This window comes from Pelmatolapia mariae, linkage group LG4 (assembly GCF_036321145.2).
Source record: "Pelmatolapia mariae isolate MD_Pm_ZW linkage group LG4, Pm_UMD_F_2, whole genome shotgun sequence".
Taxonomy (NCBI): Eukaryota; Metazoa; Chordata; class Actinopteri; order Cichliformes; family Cichlidae; genus Pelmatolapia; species Pelmatolapia mariae.
Genome location: NC_086230.1, coordinates 14321177 through 14345275, shown reverse-complemented (window position 1 = coordinate 14345275; position 24099 = coordinate 14321177). Strand labels below are relative to the sequence as shown.

Below are 24099 nucleotides of genomic sequence, written 5' to 3'. Positions count from 1 at the left end.
TGAAATTCAACGCTCCTACTTTTTAAGTAAGACTTCATCATTAGACTGAAAAACCCCCAAAACAAACCCTTAAATCGAGGAGAGAAAATTCTTTCAGCAAATGAAAACGAAACCAAGATGATCTTTTACCAGATGATGTGGAGGGGAAAGTAGGCGAGAAACGGCCGATTCAAAGTATACCATATTATATACCAAAACATGGTGGAGGCAACGTTGTGGCTGCCAGTCACTGGTGTTTATTGATGATGACAGACACACACAGTTTCTCCAAACAGACCAGCAGTGTATATTACTTTTATTTATTCTCAAAGACCAGGATAACGCTGAGATGATCGACGCATTACAGAATAGAAATCTCTTACTGCTTACACAAACTACAAAAACTCTTCATATAATTCAGTCATTAAAATGATAGCCTTTATCAATACTGGACAAATGCATATAGTTTAAAAGACACGCAGCCACTCCCTCTTATGAACATCATCCAAATCCTACACAATTATAGCTCTTTACACAGAAATAAGTAAAAAAACAAAACAAAACAAAAAAACCTCATAATTTCTAATTTCCAATAAAAATATTCAGTATGCTAAAAATGTGAACTGTGTGAGCAGTCATTCACAGTAACAATAATGGTTATAAGGGCGGTATAAGTTACACTAATAATATGCTGCAGTTCACATTTTATAAAAGATAACGCGGGTATCGTTGAGTGGCAGGACGACACTGTTGCAACAGAGGGTTAAAGTTGAGTTCGTGTGGGATTTAAGTCATATGCGTAAAAAATATACATGATATATGATATATGTACATATATTATAATAGAACACACTTCAAAATACAGCAATTTCCAGTTTTAAAAGGCATCAGTAAGCATTTCCCAAAATGTAAGAAATAATTAGAGAAGAAAGAGCTCTATGGTGATATCCGCTAAAAGAAAAGAAATCCAGTGAAATTAAGGACATGAAAAGCAGTTCAACTCGGTCTACTGCCAGAGGTTTGCTCCTGAAAACAGAGAGAAATGTATTGATTGTCGCGCTGTTTTATCAGAAGACACTTCAGTGTTTTAAACATTAGTATAAACTTTTAAAAGGCCGATAAGGAATCTTAGCGCTCCTTCTTTGATCCACACAAGCTCAGAAAAACCTACGCCCGCATACACACATGGCCATGGTCGCACATGCAGTTCTCTCTCATTGGCATATGCACTTTTCTTGGTAGTAGGACATTTTATAGCATAATATCTGGGTTATAATAGCATGAAGAGCATAATAAAAGGAATAATTTACCCAAAGGCTGGAACTTTTCTTTAAGATAATAATAATTATTTTTTTTAAAAATCTGTCTGATTGCTTTGTGTGTGTGTGTCTCAGGTGAGGTGATGTGCCCTATAGGTTGCTGAAGAGTTCGTTTTTCTTGGTCCAGTCCATGGGCGGGGCTCTCTTGTTGGAGCGTTTCTGGTGGGCGAGCTCTTTGACCTGCTGCAGCGTCAGGTTGAGAGCCGGGATGGTGTCTGTGATTGCTCCCTGTTGAAAGAAAAGCAAGCGAGTAAGAAAACCAGGAAAACTCTAACAAGAGTGAGTGCTGCACTCTGTGTTGTCCTGTGTGGCGTTACCTCAGGCGGGGTGTTTGCGGGCGGGGTTGTGAGCGAGGCGTTAGATGAGGCGTTGGACGGGGAGGGGCTGACGGACACCTTCGAGTCCCTCGTCGCTTCTTTCACCACGCTGCCGTTCACCTGCAAACACAAACGCCAGTGAGCATCACTGATGAAGATTTGTAAAATTCCAACTTCTCCCCAACATTCCTGTCAATACCAAACCTCACCACAAGGAGGCAGCATTGGATTAGTTATTTTTTCCCTTATTAAGAAAAAAGGTACTTTCCGCCTATGAATGACAAACAGGTTGCAGGTTTTTCAAGAGGATTTTCACACATTAAAAATATTTTTCGTAAAAACAACTAAATACACTTCGCAGCTCTGAGGTCCCTTCTTACTGTTAAATGTGTTCAATTTAGTGGCACACACAAGATGCTTTTAATACTTCTGGAAATATCTGAGGGCAAAAAGTGTTATCTAATCAGTAAAATCTCAAAGTTAATCTTTGTTTTGATAAGAGTGGTGACAGGTGAAATCTGAGAAATTCTTCCTGGTTAAAACTTTCAACGTTCCCTCATTTTTCCAGCAACGTGCAGGAGTTTTAAACCCTAACCCTTCCTGCAGCATAACAGGAAGAATCAGCACTAAGCCTGTAAATCCTGACTGCATTTAGGTTTTTGCTCTACAGGTCACTAAAAATATCTTTCACCTCCGTGACGATTTCTCTCTGACCTCTTGCTCCCACTGCCCCCCCTCCCCCTCTCAGCTCTTTGACCTTTTGTTACGCAACAATACGTGGAACATGCAACTTCACCGCAGCACATGTAGATCCTGACTGGCGGGAAGTCCGGGGTCAGGCTTCACTTTGAGCGTTTTTGGACAAAGGCCCAAAGTGAAAGGCTGCCGCTTTTAAACACAGTAGCTTCTTTCAGTTTGTGCTCTTCATCCGAACCCGGCCATTATCTCAAGTCATCGCCTGATTTACATAAAAGTCTAAGGTATTCACACGGGAACGAAAGACTCGGTTACTTGAGAGGCCCTCAGAAAGCATTCCTGTGACGCAGCTACACACACACACACACACACACGCACAGTGGAATTTCAAAGGAATAGTTTGATATTTTCCTAAATTTGCTGGAATACTGAAACCACTCATTATCCAGCGCCAAATTGCAACAGCAGTCACCTCAAGGTGCTTTTCTCTGTATTATTGTAGGATCTTTACCTTACAATGAGAAGCCCAACAATCAGACAACCCTTTTGAGCAAACACCTGGCAACAGTAGGAAGGAAGAACTCCCTTTCTAAACAGGAGGAAACCAGAACCAGGCTCAGTGAGGGGTAGCCATCTGCCACGACCAGGTGGGGCAGATGGGATGTTTACATGACAAAAGAAATGATGTGAAAAGGAGCCAGAGATAGTAGTTCAGTAAAGCAAGTGGCTGATTAGCTTAGCTTAGCTTAGCATAAACACTGAAATCGGGGGGAAAAACAGCTATCCCGATCTACAGCTGGCAGATCTGGTTTCCTTTACAGAGAGTTAGGTTAAATGTCTCAACCTAGCAGCAAATAAAGCTAATGCCAGAGGTTGAAGCTGGTGCCACCACCCGCTGTAACTTTTGCCCAGAGAGGTTTTCTATAAAGTGAGAGTAGTTGGTCTGTTGAGCTTAAAGCCAGTTTTCAGTGGCTGGAGCAGAAAGACTGGCTCCAAAGAGAATGTTGATAACCCGGCATCTCCAACAGGGTTTTTAAAGATTTTGTCGAGCTGGCTTGCAAAACCAGTCTTCATAGAGCACGCTCACTCAGATGATACAATGCCCAGCTATCTATGTTTAATAACAGATTGCTCCTCATAACATAAAATACCACAATCCACCTTAAAAACAGTTGGTACCTGCTAGCTATGTTCAGTGGCACCGTGACTTAAAATTTCCTTTATTATTCATCATCTTAACCAGTAAAGATAAAAGCAGTAACAACAGGATTTGAAATTTTTAAACAATAAAAGTTAAAAGACTAAGAACAATGTTCATGTTTCGCTGCTTCCCATTTCTTATTCCTTGTGGTGGCGCTTAATTACTTTTGATCTGATGCTGCTCTGTTAAAGATACCATTTATAAAAGACTCAACACTTCCTGTTTCCACTTCAAATTAAAAGCTCTCCAGTGTTTCAGTGGACAGAAACTGTGCGCCTGTGTGGAGTTTGAAAGTTCTTCCTCCGCCTGTGTCATATGTGGGTGGTGTAGATATAAGGCAGGTACAACAAAGAGCTGTGTGAGTAAGCAAACGTGGCTTTCGGTGTAAAGCATAACGTTTTTTCCGGCGGTAACTAAGTGAATAACGGATTTCTCGTCTAACTGGGAGTGTGTTCACTCGCCTCCTGCTGTAAACGGTGACTGTTGTGTCTCAGCGGCATTACACCCAAATCCTCCGGCGGGATTTACAGGAAGCTGTGACATTCTCCACGCCTCAGCCCAAAGTGCGTAGGGAAAAAATCCTATTGTAGGATTTTTATTTTGTACATTACTCTGTCAAACTTTTGCAAATAATTTGAAGTTAATGGCGGCTGACTGGGTGGAGTTTTCTACAGGAATTACACACACAATTACAGGAAAGTGCGATTAATAACTCATTTCAGCAGCTTTTCGGTTCTGTCGTGTGGCGCAGCACTCCGAAACAAAAGCTGAATGCTGCTTTCCTTGCCTGGCCTTGGCCCGCTGGGTTAAGCAGCACATGAAGAGCAACAGAGCATTTAAAGCAGGAGCACTTTCTCTGCTAAAGCAAACCTCTAAGTGCTTCTGGTGGGTCTTACCTTCTCCTCCATCCCTCCGTTAATGATGGGCTCTGGCAGCGGACCTGTCAAAAACAAAATAAAGCAACTATTAATCATCAGCTCTCAGGCTCCCTGGCCTGGCACTGTCATGATACCTTCTGTCCTTCAGAGCTCCACTTTCCTAGATCAAGAGTTCCTCTTAAGCTCAACTTTCATCTCGCCAGCACCTGCTCTAGATCATCTATAATTCACCAGTGGGCCATCTCTTCTATGAGATGGTCCTCCTCTGATCAGCTATCTTTCAAAAAACTGAAGTCAAACATTTTCCCCATGTTTAATTATTTTTCCCACAAACAAGATTCAAACCACATTCCCATCTCTCACCCCTACCTTCGATCCCTCTGTTTCTCTGCACAGCCAAGAATTGCCTTTTTGTTATTGTAGCTTCTATCAGCTGCTCCTTCAGAGCTAATCTGAGATTTGAGCCCTCAGGTCTTTGCTGTGTGTGAGCATGTTTGCACCCCTAACTCTGAAAGGAGCCTCTCCAAGTCCTAATACAGATCCAGCTCCAGGCTGAGAGGCCACTTGGAGCTGGCACCTTGGAAACCAAACAAAAGGTGCTGGCCAGCAGGGCTGCGGTGTGTGTGTGTGTGTGTGTGTGTGAGTGTGAAAGAGTGTGTGTGCGCGCTGACACGAAGAGTCGGTGTAGGCAGGTGCCCTCTGAGTGGGCAGCATGTGAAGTGAAGTGCAGGCAGTTACCTGGGAAACGCCTCACTGGAATGTTTCTCCTGTAGAGCGCTATTATTTTAATCCTGCACTAGGTCTGACTGCAAAGGTGGAATAAGCCAACTACGATTATTTAAGCATTGTGCTAATGTACAAATTTGCCCCTTTATGCTTTTACTCAAGTTCATTTTACAAAGAAACTCTCAAATAATCATGAGACGTTTAATACAAACATCAGGTAGAAAATAGAACAATCAAAGACTTGTTTTGGTTTCTCCTTCTTAAATTAAAGTTTTCCTTTTTTGCTGTGATGCACAAAAGTAATCTGAGTATCTTTTGGATTTTGGACTTCTAGTCAGACTAAACAGAATCTGAAACTAGCTTTTCTTCTACTAAAGTAGATGATGTACATTAATCTATAGCAGGTTTGTCATATATACCAGCAACTCAGGACCTTGGCCCTGACAGCTGACCCCCTCCCTACTGAGCGTGCCCAGGCTTTTGCCATGCCAACAGCCAGTGGCATCATGTTAATATGGGGATCTCCTGTGGCAGAGTGGCACTCAGACGCTGCACCACAGCCAACCACACACCCACACAGAGGACCAGCTGTTGCACTGTGGAGGGACCCCGAGTCACAGGCTATACTAGGGCTCCCCCTGGGGGCTTGGGTGGGTACACCCAGTCCTGAGAAAAGTTAGAAAGTCTTCGAGCAATGCCTTAAGGAATTACAGGCATCTCTCATGCCTGTAATTATATTTAAATATTATTGCTATTACTCCTCTGATTAAGGACAAAATGTGCTGACTTTTTTTTGGGTGGGGAGGGTCAAACTATCCACTTGTGGTTTATTTAAGTTGCTGTGTAATAATGAACTTTAGAAGAGAAACTTCAGCATTAAAGCCTTCAGTATTGTTGGCTTAGGCTGATGTTTTCAGATCGAAAACATGGGGGAAGATATCAGGAAGTGGCTTAGCATCTCTGTCTCTCTGTGATCCTTGGCAAAAGAAGAAAGACAGAAAGAAACGAGCGAAGAGAGAGGAAAAAAAGCGGGGTTTTAATGTGCTCCTTGTTTGGGAAGACAGAAGGAGAAGGCTTGTGTCCGTAACATGTCTGATAAAGCAGCTAATTGCACTCATTTGCTCCACCCCTTCTGCACAACTTGTAAAGCCTCACAATGAGGATGAAATCGTCCTCTCACCAGTCAGGTGCTCAGAGGTGGGGGTGACCCGGCACCTCTTGAAGAAGGCGTCCGTTTCGGGGTCCACCACCAGCAGCCGGGTCTCATGCCCGCCGGCTTTAATGGCAGCAACGACATCTGAATGCGTCTTACCCTCCACCAACATACTGTTCACCTGAAGAAGACAAAAAGAGGAAAAAAAAAAAAAGAGAGAGACGTTAGGAGAATGACATGAATGAGATATTTAAACTTTGCAGCTCGACTGCAAACCCTTCAAAACATGACCAAAAAAAGTCCTCATTGTTGCTTTTCGTGGTTGTCCATCTTCATTCCCACACAGAAGTGAACAAACTTCATCACTGTCAGGAATTTTTTTTTTTCCCCTGAATATTATCGGTTTGTTTGCCAAAGGCTCCACGGCAGGAAATCCTGTGTGTCCACACACAATTGCACACGCACAGACTTTCAGCAAAGAATCCTGAAACTTTCCATTATCTCTCATATATATGTCTGTATATATTTATAAACTGTTTCCTACGTCACTGTGACAGTTGCCCTTTAAGTCTGGTATAAGTGTCACGTGTCTCCCAGAAGACCAGCTGACTCCTCTGGTGTAAAATCTCTATGGGAAAGCATGTGAAATATGAAGGGAGTGAGTGTGTGTGTGTGTGTGTGTGTGTGTGTGTGTGTGTGTGCGCGCGTTTAGGTCACAGGGTGGACCTGCACGTCAAAGCCAGTCCTACAGAGGAAGCCGGACAATAGCTGCTCGGCCACTAACAGCAGTAACAATGGCTGTCGGCTCCTCACAAAGCCCCGGAGCTCAGTGGGTGGTGTGGCTGTCTGGGGCACCTCTCAGGGACTGGAAGCCCCTCTAAAGACTCCCATGCAGACCCTGTAGTCCTTTTAATCCTTTTCTCCTTTACTCTGTTATAAATTCTATTCACTTCTAAAGGGAGAGTGAGAGGAGGCGTGCGTCCTTCGCGTCAGAAGACGATACTTTGCTCTGATAGTGTTTTTAAGTACTGCACAGAAAGAGTCCGTTCACTCGGACCAGATGTTTTTTCCTGCTTCTCATCAAACTGTATAAATATATATATTTTTTGCATTTATACTTTGCAGATCATACAAAGATGCCCGTGTCTTCACTAATGAGGCAGACCGACATCAGGACTTTTTAAAAGCCGATTATTTCAGTGTGAGGCCGTTACAGTCGAGCCCTCTGAAGGATCAAAGACCTCACACGGCGGCTGTTAGTTCACATCATATTCCCCGAAACACACAGTAAACTTTTGGAAACGATAACAACTCTTCAGTTCTGAGTGCAGTGTTCACATCACCTCATTTATGGGAATACCGTGCGGTGAGAATGTGGGTACCTCGTGCATAATTCCCAAGCGACATTGTGAATAATTTAGTGTGTACTTATTTTGTCAGGCTATTATTATTTTTGTCTAGGCAGTGCATAAAGGTCTGCTTTTGCTGATCTGATTATTTCTTTTATGCCTTTGCCTGGCTCCTTTACTCCGATTGTTTACAGCTGATAACATCTGCAAAAAAAGGGGGGTTTCTAATTTCTAATTTTTACATTTCATAAAAATTAATGCAAACAGAATTTCATATGCAGATGATAAATAAGGGTGAAATCATTATAATGAGTGGGAAACAGGCTCATGCATGGGCATGCATAGTTCGCATGCAGAGCGCCATGCTTACAAACAGATTTATAAAGGTGAGAAAAAAAATGATCTGCATATACTTTTGTGGATTCGTTTTCTGCAGGGTATGGTAGATTTGGTCAGGGAGAAACCTTAAAAAAAAGATGCATTTTAGTATCATGCAAAGTCTGCACGACACTAAAACACACCGATGTGAAAATAATACAGGTAACAGTGCAGTGAATTCACAGTGAGTGGATGCTCCGTGTCCTGCCACCTTCATGATCTGTTCAGGCTCCCTGTCGTAAAAACAAACCAAGTTTTTCCAGCAGTGAGAAAGAAATGACCTCATGCAATCCTGCACACAGGAGAAAGACTGCTTCAGGCCGTGTTTGATGGTCGTGTTCTCCTGACATTTTGGGAAGTTCACGTTTGAAGGCAGCTTTAGTTTGGTTTTTTTGGAGGTTTTTTTTTTTTTTTCGAGTTAACCAGTCTGTTTATGTAATCAGTTATTTTCCATCTTTGAAACATAGATTCATTTTTGCATACGCTGTAGGCAATTCGTTTTTGAAATTTCTTCCCTCCTAGATATTTCGGGATAAGCTGTAAGTAGTATTACTGCATAGTGGATGTGTTTAGAAACCACAGCAGCTCAGCCTCAAAGTGGCAGACCGCGTAAAGTTACACTGATAGTGCGTAAAGACCACACACGCTCTGGTGGCTCAATAACGGTATAGTTTAAACCCTCCTGATATTAACATCAGCACAAAAAACTGTACTGGGAGCTTCATGGCAAGGGTTTCCACGGCTGAGCAGACAAAGAGGAAACTGATACTAACAAAGATTGCAACACATGACAAACATTTTAAATATAAATGAGATAAAAAACTTGAATTATTGAACGTGAACAAAGGTCTCCATCTCCAACCAGGTTTTAGGTGAGGCCTGATTACACGCTACACAATTATTCTCTATTTTTATCCAACTACAAAGAAAAACAGTGGAGGCTGTATACAGCGGAAGTATGGCAGACTAATCAGGATACAATGCAGGGATATTTTTAGGGAGCTTGAAAGGCTCATAATAAGCTGCTTCTCATGAATAACAAAGCACTTTGTAACTATTTGGCACCTTTTTCAAAAATTTTCAAACTTTTTTCAGACTAACAAAACTAGTCAGATAATATTTTTTGTTCCTAGCAGATAAAAATGTTTTATGTTACTGAGATACAGCCCGCACGCTCTCACTTTACCTCTACTATCCTGTCTTTGGGCAGCAGGCCTGCCCTTTCTGCTGGAGAGTCTTCATCCACAGCTCTGATGTACTGTCCCGGCCGCGCCCGCTCACTGTGCAGGTTGAAGCCATATCCGCTGGTGCCTCGCTGGATCACGCAGAGACGTGGCCGCAGTTCAGCGCGCACCTCTTGCTCCTGGAGGGAGAGACATCGGATGTAAACAACATGCATGTGACATGCACAGGGTATACCAACATGTTCATGAAAATACCTCCACCATGGGTGTCTGTTCAGCAAGAACAAGAGGCACAAAGATCACAGAGAGCTCCAGTGAGTCGTTAACCATGAATATAGAGCCCAGGTTGAACATGCAGCTGCCTGCTGCATGCTGGTTTGTTGTCTGCTGTGTTTTTGATAATCAAGAGTAAACTACAGCCACTGTTTCAGCCCACGTGACTCTGTTTGCTCAACAGGAAGGAAAGGGGTCTCGGAGGCATGTGATTGGAGGTCTGCTGGGAAGGTTTTTCGAGAAAAACCGAGGGAGGCAGGGGGGTGGCTCTAAGGAAGGGACCGGTTCCGGTCCACAACCTAACTCATTTCGGGGTCTGCAGGACAATGGAAGCTGGGTGTTGACCTCTGACCGCCTCCCCTCTCTCCCATGTCCTGTCCTGTTTCTGGGATGGCAGGAAGAGTTAGAGCCATATTGTCATTCAGGGGAAAAAAAAAAAAACAAAAAACAAAACTGGAGCTCGGTCCCAGAACCTCCCTTCCGCTGTATGGATGAAGCAGTTTCCTTATTTAGCAAAAGGAGAACTTTAAAGGCTTTGTCATCAAAGAGGTCAAAACAGCGACATACAGGAGCACTGGTCAGGGTAATCTTTGTCACCGTGACCAAATCTGACCTGACACTCCCTCCACATCAGAGCGGCTGTGCTGTGCTCCCCTGCCCTTGATCAACTGTACCCTGGAAGACAATGAGCCAGCTCTATAAATAAAAATCAGGTATGAATGACTCGCTTTTCTGCAGGAAGTTCTTGCAGAGGCCTTATTGATTAAAATCCCTTTTAAATATCGCTGAACAGTGGACATGATAATAACCGAGGCAGTCTGACTCAACAGTTCCTGTCATAATAAAACTCCACAGCAGAACCGAATGACTTCACTGCATTATGTAAACCAATTATTCTGATCCAGCGTGCATCCCACCTCTGCCACCCCTACATAAAGCGCCTGAAAAAAGATAACATCTATTTTCCAGGTGGGAAACATGTTTCATGTCAAGAGACACATGTTTCCTATTAAAACCTAAAGGAAAAAAAACAAGAACTGAATGCATGTAAATTATATACAAAATAGAGGAATTAAAAAGGAAACTATGAACACTGGTGGCTCCAAAACAAGGAACTTCCACATCCTAGAAATCACGTGATCTGACAACAGCAAACCTCCTGCACCACACTCGTGTTCATCAGCACAGGAACTTTGCCCACTTCAGGGAAACAGGCGATGAGTACAACAAAGAGTTAATGCATCATCTGAAAAATGAGTTTCATTTGAGGGGGGAGTAATGCATAAAGATGCTCTGCCTCCTGCGAGCTGTTTGTGTGCTGAAGCAGAAAAAGGTTCATTTCTGCAGAATTATACCATTTATATTACAGCGCCACGTCTGCCTTGAAAGCACAGCTTAAACTATTAGGGGGAAATGTTCCCTTTTCATTTCTATCATAACATTAGATGAGAAGATTAAGAGAATCTTGTATGCATGTGAGCTGTAAGAGTTTATGATCATAAATAGAAACAACAATTGGAGCTCAAACTCAATATTTACCACCGTCATTCCACGTTAAACTAATAGTGTAAAATCCATCGACTGGCAGTCAGCCCCAAACATACATATTTATCATTTCCTTTCCACTCCATTAGTAATCGTTTTGTATACACGTTAAAGGATAATGTTCACTTGAATAATGCAAGAAACTGTCCTCCACAGGATGTGTCTACACTAAGCAACCAAGATACAAGATAGCGCAACAAAAACAGGATACGTCACACCACACACAGAGTTGCAGATACAGAACGATGTCTTAAATGTGAAGGCACTTCTGTAAACTGCGCTGTCTGTTCTCATCAGTGATGCAGACTGGCCATCTTTGTCTCTTTCGAGAGCCCCATCGTGCAGCGGAACGTGCACGCTACCGATCAAATGTGCTCCCGATAAGAGCAACAGTTTCAACACGCTGTGATGAAACCACTTACACACAAAAAAATTTGCGCATTGCTTAACCTTTATCTTCTGGAGTTACACCCAAGCTAAAAGGAAAAGGGAGCCCTCCCTTGCAAGTCCTATAAATTTAACAGAGGCTTTTAAAAGTAGAGACTAAAGGGAAAATTGGAGACCGTGTCTGAATTGGTGGCTCGGTGTTTCTCATTACTGACCTTCCCTCATTCTTAAATCCTGAATAAGAGAGCTCTATGCGCTGTTCTTTTGTGCGGTGGCAGAGAGAGGCTTTATCTGTATAAAAAGGCTGGCTCTCACCACAAATGTGATTACAAGTTATCATCTACTGGATGTAAGAGCTCTGAGTCTGTGTGATCCACAGTCACTCAGTTCACCATGTGCCATTTAAAAGAAAAAAAAAAAACCCAAAAGTGGGTGAAAATATCGAGTGTCATTCAGACACATCGAAGCGTCACATGGGCCTGAATCTCATCATCTGGTGCTCTGGCTGACATTAGCAGTTCCTGCTTAGGGAAGAGAGGGTGAGAGAGTCTCTGGCAGGAACAACAAGGGAGAATTGTATCAGAGAGGAGTGGAGGGCCGAGGAATCTCCACGCGGGTCTGAAATCTGTGGAATCTGCTGAACACACACGAGCCAGGAGGACAACTGAAGATGCCAAGTGTGTGTGTGTGTGTGTGTGATTATGCTGCTGCTGCTACGCTTTACTCATATTACTTGTTATCAGTTTCACTACTGATAAAAATCTGATGATCGGTTACAAAATGAGGTGCAGATACACTGGGCCCACAGTACTTAACATTCATGGCATGTTGTGTAAACTCCCTCACTCTCTCATACCGCTGCTCTTCCTGGTATAACCAGCTGAGACCCGTGGTTAAATCAGAGCGATATGCTGAACTGTGAAGTTGTGTCTTCCCTTTCTCTTGGCCTGACTTTACTTGGATTAGGGCACTTCCCAGTCCAAGCGCATAATATGTGGTAGGAAAAATAAATTAATCCAATCAAAGAGGTGTCAAACATAAAGCCTGCTGGCCAGAATTGGCCCTGTAAAGAATCCAATCTGGCCCACTGCACGGCTTTAGAAAAATGTGAAAGCCGGGATTAATTGAGGACTTTTAACTGTATTTTCATAACTTTAACAACTTTGCCTACTGATACAGACCTCCCGCATGACCATTCATACTAAACCAAAGTAAATAAGTAATAGATAAAGAATTAAATGACAGAGAAATTACAGTTTTCTTTTTTACCATCTACTAGAAAAAACTTCCAGTAGATGGTGGCATTTCTGTTAATTAACAAACAATTTGTGTTATAATTAGAGGACAGTCTAGCTTTCAGATCTTTCTCTGTAATTTTACATTTGTTTCTTATAACTGAGCCCAAAGTGTTGTAAATGATAGTAGTAAGTGATTACTTTCATTTACTACAGCAGTTTTTCTTTATGAAGTACAGTTTCAAAGGTTCTGAGATGTACTGTTGAAATTGCACTTTTTCCTTATATCGAGATATCTCAGGTTCAAGTTCTTTACACTAAAGGAATGGAGAGTTTCACTATTACAGCCCATTTAAGCAACCTTCAGGACAGGAATATAATGCCTAAGTAAAACAGTCGCTCCAAAAACAAGTCAATCCCAATATACTGAAATGTTAAAACACCCAGTTTCACAGAAAAATCCTCATTTTCAGCTCAATTGAATAAAAAAAGCAAAACAAAAAGCAAAAGTACTCAGCCTCCTAGTTTTCACAGCTGATGTCCCTGTCATGACTTTTAAACCTGTTTACACTGAAGTATTAATGGGGGTGTGACAGGTTCATGCCCAGGGTTTGGTTGTACCATGACACAGTGGATGGTGTTTTCTTGTTCAGCATAAAGCTGTACATGCCTGTGTGGGTTCTCTACAGTAATCTGACTACACCCCACCCCCAACACACTCCAAAGACATGTATGCTAGGCTAAATGGTGGTTGTTAGCCCTGTGATAGACTGGCGACCTGTCCCATGTCCAGAGTGGACCTTGCCTCTCTCGTCCTGTGCGGGCAGGTTGCCATCACATCAGGGTTAAGAAAAAAAAAGAAAAAAGAAAAAAAAAAAGGATTAGAGGGCATCATGATAGCCATCTTTCATATACAGTCTTTGATTAAATCTTTTTTAACGTGCTGCTTCCTCAGATTTTGCCTGCTTACAGTAAAGCCAAAGAATTTTCGAACCTTTCCTAATGTGAAACACATGACATCATCACACCCCTGAAAAAGGTCCTTTTCTCTAACTACCAATATTTTCATTTATGACTTTGTCATGTTGTTTTGCCATCATGAAGATTTCTGACTGTCACTGTTACTTTACAGTCAAGTTTTTCTGTTGTGTAAACAACTTCTCTTTGGATAACAAAAAAAGAAAAAGTGTGTCTCAAGATGAACACACACTCTCAAAGTGACACACACTTTCCCTTTAAGGAGAGAAGTGCCGAACAGGAAATGTTGACACATCTTTCCTCAGTATGCTTCCCCCTGTGCTGCCTTTACTTCTCAGAATGAAACAGAAATGCCACCAGGATGTGCCGCCGTATGTTAATAAATGAAACCACTTTCATTAAAATGCCCAGAAGAGCTAATCTGACCTCATGCTATCTGTGTAGAAGCAACTGGCTGCAGATCTGAACTCTTTTCAGTCTACATCAGTTTGTCACCTGTAGTGTGCACACAGCATAGAAATCAGGAATCATGGAAAAGCTGCACACATTCAGGAAGGCTGTGGAAACCATTTCCATAAAAGCCCAATTTTTCTTGTTTGTTTGTCTTTTATTTTATTTTATTTTTTACCTGTGCTGAAAAAAAGAAGGAAGAAAGGAGGGCAAATAGGAAAACCTGACAAACATGCTAAGTTTGTACAACACAGGGGTGGGACTGATAAATCCCATGATACCAGGGTTATTCACAGCAGGTGTGACGTCGTATTGTGATTTCCAGCAATAAAACACTGACATAATTTCTGATAAGCAAACTGACCATGAGCTGACTTTTAAACGTGATAAAATAACACGTTACTTCACATAATCTAGTAGTTATTAAACCACTTGTAGCCGCTGTTACTGAAACAGCATCAACACTCAGTTAAGTAACACTGGGCAGTCCACACAAAGCCAAACCATTTTTTGTTAGTAGGAAGGTAGTTGCATAATATTTGTTTGCATCTAGAGAAATCTCTATTGAAAAAAAAAAAGAAAGAAAGAAAAAAAAAACCCTGCTTCCCAGCTGCTGCCGGCTGGTTTTCACTCTCACACACCTTCTTCCAGGCGACTCGTGTGTGCGAGTGTGCGAGAGAGCAGCTTCTATCTTGCTTTGAATACCAATAACTCCGAGACAATACGAGGTCCCATTTTAATATTCCAAAACCACACTTCTGAGTCACACAGCTGCCTCACAACGCAGCCGCTTTTAGAGGTTTCTTATCGAGCTTTTTTAACAGATCCCCCCACCCAGATTTGCGTGGCCCTCTTTAAGACTTGTTTCTGGCTTTCCTCAGGAAGCTGTGATAACCAGGAGATAAGACATGATGGCAAAGTTCAACTCACAGGCAACAGGCAGCACTTAAAAATCACATGGGGAGGAGATGATGCTGAAAATGAAGCTCTCTTATCTATAAGTTTTATTTAGATATGAAAGAAACTTAAACTGGCAAACTAACGCAGTAATCTTATGGTTTCGTGCTCATATTTTTGTAGAAGCAAACGTTATATTAGATGCTAGCTGACGTTAAGTAGGCAATAGTTACTCAAGCAGCTTAAAAACAAAATGGCGCAAACTGCAGTTCCTTTAATGGCAACTTGAGTCCGGCTCTAAAAAGCGTCAATTGCCATAAATATGCATGTTAAAACCCCAAAGTTTAAGGTAGAAATAAAAAAGTTTATAGCCATTGTTTTGCTATCTGAAAGTAATTTTTCGCCGTAATAAAAAAAAAAAAAAACTATATGGAAAGCGCACTTCACTCATATAAAATTAACTCTTTAAAGGTCACTCACTGGAGCAGTGTGTTATTGGAGGACATTATAAGACTTTTTTTGTTGGTTTTGTACAAACTCATTGTTATGATTCAAATCAAGCCCTATAATAGGTTTAGGTAAGGGTGATCTACTCACAGGATGACATATACAGTATCACTCTTTGCTGTAATTCTAGTCAGTATGACAGTAGTGGCTTTAGAGCCCTTTCAATGCTATTATCTTACAAATATTATTGCTTGCTGTGACGTTAATAGTACTAACAGTTCACACGAGAAGTGTGTGTGTTTTTATGAATGAGGTTTTCGTGTTATTTTATGCCCCAGTCACACAGGCCGGCTAGTTACTGCCTGGTAAGCTTCAATCACTAGGGAAAAAATTAGTATTCCCTGTCTGGCGTTTGCTAGAGTTTAGGTGAAACTGGTTGGAAAGAGGGTGCTGCACCATAAGATGATGATTGCTTATGGTCACCCATAGCTTGCACGGACGTTGCCGACACTCATCACCTAACCACTGAGCGGTAGTCAAACTTGAAAAAGTGTAATGGAAATGGCACTTTTTCAAGCCAAGTTAGTATCTTCCATGGAAACTATGGGTGACCGCAGCATCCTGCTAGTGATCAAGCCAATCATGTTTACCAAGAGGCACTTTATACCTCTTTGCAACCAATTTCATGCAATGACTGCCAGCAACTTTCAGCAGCCACTCAACTGGTCAGGGAATAAATATTATTCCTTAGTCACCACTGGTTGCCAAGTAGTTGCCAATCAGTTTCTAGGACTGTGTCTAAGCAATGCACTCCTACAGTTAGTGGATGTTCCTTGCTAACCAAGCTTCTTAGCATTAGCCGACACCTTAGCATTCCACCCTCCAGTCCAAATATGGTCGACCTCTTGCTTCAAAATAACAAACAAATAAAAAAATCCTGTGAAGCTATAAATCTGCGGTTTGCCTCTGCTACAGTCAGCATATTGTAAAGACGAGTGCGATGGGAACGGCATTAGTTTTACAGTGCGTAGCCATAAAAACAAAGTACTGGACAAACAGGAATGTTTACCTGATGATGACATTGGAATAAAAGTCAGGGGATCATCAGAGTCATTACGATTCAGCTTGGAGGGGAAGAGGGTGGGGGGGATGGGGGGGAATCTATCCAATAGTGGCCAAGATATTTCTGTTTGGGAAAAAGCAGGAGGCACACACTGGCATCTACAGAGCCCCGGAGTTTCTATAATAACTTAAATTGATTAAATATCAGGCGGCACTCGGGGTCCTCATTTTTACCTTAGAGGTAACAACAGCTGAGTGACAAACCAGACTGAGTGATTTGGATCTTTTGAGAGACCTCGGTGACACCCATACATCGTGTTTATCGCCTTCTTACTCGGCCCAGAGAGTTCAGATGCTGTTCGACAGAGGAGAGCTGCTGGAAAGCGCTATCAGTGTGTATGTGTGTGTGTGTGTGTGTGTGTGTGTGTGTGTGTGTGTGTGTGTGTGTGTGTGTGAGAGAATAAGAAAGCCTTGCCACTCAGTTACTTCATATTTTCCCTGCACTTAACCAATGTTTGATGTCTAACTACAGGCCTCAATAAAGAAGCACACATGCAGGACCATCTATTACTGTAGGCTTGTGTCATTCCTGCGCAACTCAACTACTCTTTTTTTTGTTTGTTTCACATACTCAGGACAAAAAAAAAAAAAAAAAAAAAGCCTGCATGTTGAAATTTCCTATTACATAAACTGTTCTCCTACCCAAGCAGCTGCTGTCGACTGCTGATGACATCCAATAAAACTCAAGTCCTGCAAATGATCAACTGCAACCTGTCACACTCAGCTGGGCTCTGAATGCAGATGTCATCTAAAGCGGTCACTCTTTCATCTTTTTGCTGATTACTTCATACCCCCTGTCGTTTTACTGAGAGTGGGGGAAGCTCTCCCATGAGTTTGGCCTCTTTGATCAGCATAACTAATAAGCACTAAAACGACACGCTGCCAGGCATCGTGGTTACACAGTGACGCGACATACTGCTGACCTCCCAGTTCCTTGTGATTGTCATGTGTAGTTTCTAACGGAGATTAACAGCCTCAAGGGCAGACTTAATTAATGTTTGATGCAAACCTGGTTCCTTTTTAACCACGGCACAAGTTTTGTCCTCTTGAGTGTATGGAGCGCACCACTCTCTCAGGCAGGATAGGGGTGTTGGGTTTCAAGCTGGATCATTAAACCAGCTGGGAGGCAAGTGGAGAGCTGAACAAAGCACCCTACTGTCCCCCCCCCCCCCCCACTTCCATTTGAGGATGGGACAAACTAGCTGTACAAAAGATAGCAAAGAAAGGTTTTACAGAGGGTTCCCGTTACGATGAACTCTTTGGGGGAAGTCCTGAAAACAGAACGGTAATGTTAGTCAACACAGCAGGGGTACACGCACTGATAAGATACCAGAGGGGCCTAGACTTCACTTCAGCGTCTTTGAAAATGTTAAAGTGAAGGTTCTGGCTTTGCTCGAGAGGTTTTTGTTGTTCGTCCACCCTTCAGTCCTCAGTTTTAAACTCACAGTTGCATCAGATCAGCCAGATGGTTTGTTCCATCGCAAATCAACACGGTTTTATCTCCTCAGCCAGTCTTCCTGTCCTTGACCCTCCACCCCTGCGGACCTGAGTGCCGCACGAGCCCAACAAACCAAGTCTGACCTCTCACGTACAAATATGCATACATACACAGCAGTTGGTGTGGTTATAAGAAAATGCACCAAGAGGAAGGGAGGAGTAAGTATAGAACATAAAAAAGGTGTCAGAGGGCTTTACTTTTAAATTTGGCTCTCACAAAGCAGAACATGCAGATGTGAGTCGAAGCCATATGATGATGAAATCACCTTATATAGTACATACTGACGACAGCCTGCTAGGGAAAATATTTTGAACTTCATTATCTCATCTCATGTATTCAGTGTGTTGTACTTTTGTACGTGAGACTGTATAGTAGTGCGCAAAAGTCTCAAGCCACCACTAATCTCTTTTTATTTTGCTGTAGGAAAATGGGAAATAGGTCCAGTGATTTATTGAAACATGCGCAAACACAACGAGTTTGAAGGTCAACATTTGGTATGACCACCTCTGTTCTTCAACACAAACTCTCTCGTGCAGCTTGGTCATTTTTTTAAGCAGTTGTCAGAAATATTTCTCCAGGTTTTTTGAAGAACAGTCAAGAAACAGGACATTTTTCCTTTTTCTTAAGGACATGACTTTTAGATGCTGTTCTAGGTCTGCCAATTCTTTCTTTTGTTTTGTTGTGTCCTTCTCCAGTGTCCACTTTCCTCAAATTTTTCAAGCACACATTGCACACCCTGCTGAGATATGCCATGTTTGCAGCTAGGAGTTCTTTTGGAATCACCTCATTGGTGCTCAAATGCTATTTTAAGCCCGTGAAAGGGTGTTATCTTTGATATACATGTAGATTGAGCTAAAGAAATGGGAACAAATGATGTGTTTTTGTTGGTAGTAACAAAGTGGCCAGAATGTCACTTAGGTGCCTTTTTACACTTGAATAATACACAGGTTGTTGTTAAGGGGCTTAATAAATTAATAAAAACAAAAAATATATATATACATTAGTCTGAAAATGGTCAGGTACAAGGACTGGACTGAAAATGAGTGAAAAAGCATCCAATGTATAATAAAAAAAAAAAAAACTTTGAAAGACCTTCAGAAAGCCTGCAGAGCTACTGCTCAAGGCCACATAAAAAAGTAAAAAAGAAATTCTGGCTCATTGTTATCACTCAAAACATGCCAAGGGGCTGCGTCACATTATTAAAGCCACACTTAGTTAAGAAAAGCAATCTTCTAAATTCATTTCTCTCCCCTCTTGTCTCTCCCTGACAAGTAAATGTAAGCAAACTTTAAAATTAGCCCAGGAAGGGCTGTCTCTCGTCAGAGCTGCACAGGAAAGGTCTATTGTATGTTTGTCATGTGTGCTAGCCACAGAAACACTATCACCATCATCATCATCATCACAAGTAACCAAAATTGTGTGTAGAGGTCTCAGTACATTAGAAACTGCTGATTTTAACCACCTGATGTTTCATTATTACTTAGATGGACTTTTAAGTTTAACTTTGAGCCTAAAATGTGAAAAACGGTTCAGAAAATTGGAGTCAACCTCTTAAGATGACCTCGCCAACACGATATATTTAGGATTTTATTTATGAAAAAGACAGCGTGAGATTGTTTAAATGGATATTTGCGCTGCTTAAGTGTATTAACTCCCTCTGAGGGTGGCGGGGGTGGAGAGGACCTTGTGCTTTGGGAAGGGGGTTTATTTCAGGGTGCGCAACGAGTCATTTCCCCCTCCGCCCCCAGCAGGGCGCGGCGCCTCGGCTCATTGTCCGGCCGGGGTGGTGAACCTTCAGCAGAATGGAGAGCGAAATGGAATGTGACATTGTAGAGTCTCCATCCAGTATCCCACGGGACCCAATCGCCAGGCAGCGACCAAACCACCCACACACCCACACAGTAAGGGTTCAGGTTCCACCCCTGACCTGGGCCACAGTGGCCTTGGCTGTCGGGGACAGTGGCGTCGTTGTTTGGCTGGTGTCACAAAGGTTTCAGTGAAACAGAGCGCCGTTAATTGCGTGATACACTGACGCCATTGATTATTTATTACCTCCACGATCAATACAACAGTGTGCTGCTGATCCAACTTTACTGCAGACGCTTACACCGGAGTGCTGCCTGACAGTTTTTTCCTTTTACCAGTTCATGATTGTCTGACATTTAAACAATGGGGTATATGAACATGTGCTGGCATTAAGAAAGCTAATGCTCATTTACCCTGATGGCCTGTGGGTTAAAAAAACGAAACCGTGGCAATTTCCCAGGTTGAGGAGTACTGACGGGGCCTTTGTTGCACGCCCTCCAATCGCTGCTCTCTACCTTCATTTCCTTTCCTTGGGCTGCTGTTTGCTTTCCTCGCCTTACTCTTGAACAGATATTGCAACAAACTGCAATGTGACTGCCTTGCAAAACATTCCTGATACTCTCGTCATCTTGGGCAGCATTATGTGATAAAATACTTTCGAGTTTCATGCGATTCCCACCCTTAAATTACACAAAAACACCGTCTCAAATGAAAGCTGCCTGATAATAGATGAGTGGGTAAAGTGTGCTCAGTGGTAGCGCCCAGCAGCGGTTACTAAAACACTAAATGGATCCATATTGCCATTTTTGGTTATTCACTTTAACATTTTTACTTAACATTATAGAGGCAATTAACCAAGAAATTAATACTAGAGTGCAGAAAACTGCAGTTCCTTGAATGACCACTTGAGCTCAGCTGCGAAATAAGAGTCAGAAAACATAGAAAATATGTTTGTTTGTTTTTTGCTGTCTGTCTTAAATAAAAAGCTTAAAACGATCAGTTACTCAACTCCCTTAGTTATGCTGCAATAGGCTTAAACTGCTGGGGGCTTTCTTTTTAACTCACTATGTGTTTATATAGGACTCTGCATTTAATCATTACAGTGGAACCCTGACTTACGAAATTAATTCGCTCCTGAGGGTCTTTCGTAAGTGGAAAATTTTCGTAAGTCACCCATCGCACCTTTTGAGTGAACGATAGGCTATAGGCTAATTGCTAACTGCAACAACAATACGTCGTTCAAGTGGAACAGCGAAGCGCAAGTACGAAAGCCAAGGGGGTTGTCACATGATTCGGAAGGCATTGTGGGCATTGTGGGTTCAGCCAATCAGAGCCAGCGGATTTCATTACGCGGACATTTTGCCGTAACACGGGCAGAAATATTGCCGTTAAGTGCCTTCGTAACTTGAATTTTTCGTTAAATGGGGTATTCGTAAGTCGGGGTTCCACTGTAGTTATTTCTATTAATTATTTATTATTATTGGCTCTCTTCCACAGTGTGTCTTTTTTCCTTTCTTCCTCCCATCACCTCAGATGGCCGCCTCTCCCTTAGCCTGGTTCTGCTGGAGGGTTCTTCCTGTTAAAAGGGAGTTTTTCCTTCCCACAGTCGCCAAAGTGCTTGGTCACAGGAGTTTATTGTTGGTGTTTTCTCTGTATTATTCCAAGGTCTTTACCTTACAATATAAAGCAATATGAGGGGACTGTTGTTATGATTTGGAGCTATATAAATAAAACTGAAGTGAACTGGATTGACTAGATTTGACTCAATGGCTCCTTGGCAACTGCCTGATACAATTCTGTGGAGTGTGGGTCATTTATCTTTATGTAGCAGCTACAGATGACCATAAGAGGTCATGAATGTTTCTGCTGCTGTGTCCACATTATTAATGATTTGTTGATATTGCACTTCTAGTTTCGCATAAACAAACACGCAGCGGGAAAGTCGTTAAGCTCACAAATACAGAGATCTCCGAGATGAAACACGATGAAGAACATGACATCCTCCGCCCCACATATCTAGCAAACAAAAGGGCAGAGAAGGGTGACTCCCGAACTTTCTCACACAGGGGCGTAAAAAACCAGCTTGCGCACACACATGAAAGCACCCACACAGAACAAATAGAAACGCAAAGACATGCCCGGGCGCATGAGCAAACGTCAGTCGGTCAGAATGAATCATGGAGAATATCTGATCCTGTCAGACAAACACAATGACGTGCAATTCATTGGCCAAACACAGCCTTGAACAATACCTGGCTTTGTCACAAAGATAATCAGACTGACTAACATACAACTTATCAGCTGGACGCACCGTTTACTTAGAACCATAACTCAGTGTCCACCCCTGGGAGATCCCTATTCATCTGGGCTGCATTAGCACTCGTAATGTTGCATGTATGTGCCCTTTTCACTGCCAAGCAATGGTGAGATTGCTTCCCCAGCGTTTAGACCACAGTTTACTCTGCACTAAGCTGCTGAGAGTCTTCTTGCTGCCCACGAGGAGGGGGGGTTTGGGTGGACAGAGGATCACGATGACGAGGTGGTAGAATCCTTCACCAACAACAATGACAGGAAACCAGCACAAACTTCCCAGGAACTGAGCACAGGCCAAGACTCCACTAGACGCCCGCAAGCAGCCAGAATCACAGCCCTAACTATGCTGGCTCAAAGAGTCAGTGTAGGTGTGGCCGTTTCAGCCTCAACTGCATGACAAACGATCACAGCAAGCTGACTACTGATCTATTAAGAGAAAGTTAAATTTACCCAGCATCTGCCTCTGAAGGCGTTACATCAGATGTCAGTGAATGAAAGACAAATCACGTCTTTTAAACGTGTAGATACAAATCACAAAACCTTTAGTGGAAGTTCTGCTGCTGGGGGCGGAAGCGAGAGTTTCGTGTCTTTGCTGAAAAAACTATTAAAAAGAGCTATGCAAATCCAGCACTGCAGGCCACACAGTGGAGAACATACAAATATAGATTAAGTCCTCCCACACAACATGTTATCCTGAGAACTGTGCTTTCTATGTACGGACTGCATTAAAAAACAAAAAAACAACACATATGTTCAGGAAAGGTCTTTAATGAGCAGGTTTTATATGAAAGTCCAGATTAGAGGAGAGAGAAGTGACAAACAGCCAGCACATCAATAGACGAGTCCCTTTCTCGGCTCAATTTAGGCTTCAGCAGTCTGTGTGGTTTCTGTCGGCTGTACTTACACACACACACACACACACACACACACACACTTTCCTCTGTATACAATCTCAACTAGGTTCAGTCAATTACATCCGACACTAGCGGTCCTGCCTCTCCCTCTAATTAGTGTTTAAAGTCGGGCTTAAGCAAGCAGTCAAGTCCTCAAAATATCCCACTCCCGTGCTCTCTCTCCCTGCAGTCCACGTTAGATAAACGTCATCTTAAAACAAATTCTTAAAAAAGAAAATCTCATTTTCCCACAGCTCATGATTTTATTCCAGTGAGTGAGAAAAATGACTAAGAACATCAAATTGTCAAAAATACAGCAGGTGCTAATAAATCTTTGTGTTGACTGAGCAAATAACTGGCTGATTGTTTCAGCTCCAGTTTTGATGGGATGTTATACAACCACCTCAATCGCTCAAACGCCGCCAGAAGAAATACTCTCTCATCCCCACAAGTTTTGCAGCAAGAGCTCAGAGAAGACCGTATTGGGCACACTTCACTGACCTCCACAATAGCAGGGTAAAAATTTTACTGCCTGGTAAACAAAACGACGACCTTTGGAACAGCTGATGTGTTTTGCTTCCCCCCCCCCTCCGTGTGTTTTGTTCGCCGCTGACGACAGCGGCCGAGCTGATCACTTCGACCTTCATCTCTGCTCATCCAGTTTTTCACACCTCGCTTTCTCACTCTCGCCTACCTCCATCCTCGCACATATATATACACACGCACCAACTTCACACAAACTGCACACAAGCGCCATCAGTGTAACCATGGAAACTGGGGCTCCTCAGCTTCCGGGGAGGGCGTTGTTCTTCGAACCCTCTTTTGTGTCGCTTCAAAGATGAAGCCAGACAGGCGGAGTGTCCGTGTGGCCGCTAAACCAACACTGTGTTTTTCAAGGCTGTGTGTGTGTGTGTGTGTTATTGGCTTGGCAACGGGACTCGGGACAGGAATGCCGGACAGGATGTAGGAAGAAAATTCCAGAAACAGTAAAGTCAATGCCAAAAACACCCTGAGGGTGCCTGTGAATGCAACGTAGAAGCAAGCAGACTTTAAACAGCATCCCTTGAGTCCAATT

The 24099-nt window shown here is 42.6% G+C and overlaps 1 protein-coding gene across 1 annotated transcript in view; it reads right to left on the bottom strand.

Moving 5' to 3' along the window:
- Positions 1-225: 225 nt before the first annotated feature.
- LOC134626066 (Na(+)/H(+) exchange regulatory cofactor NHE-RF1-like) overlaps positions 226-24099 on the bottom strand; it is a 28038-nt gene continuing 4164 nt past the window's right edge. Inside the window, exons 2-6 of the mRNA XM_063471559.1 lie at positions 9183-9359; positions 6297-6450; positions 4409-4452; positions 1616-1735; positions 226-1526 (exon numbers count right to left, since the gene is read on the bottom strand). Of these exons, the coding sequence (XP_063327629.1) occupies positions 1389-1526; positions 1616-1735; positions 4409-4452; positions 6297-6450; positions 9183-9359 (633 nt within the window). The 3' untranslated portion in view covers positions 226-1388. The remainder of the gene's footprint in view (positions 1527-1615; positions 1736-4408; positions 4453-6296; positions 6451-9182; positions 9360-24099) is intronic.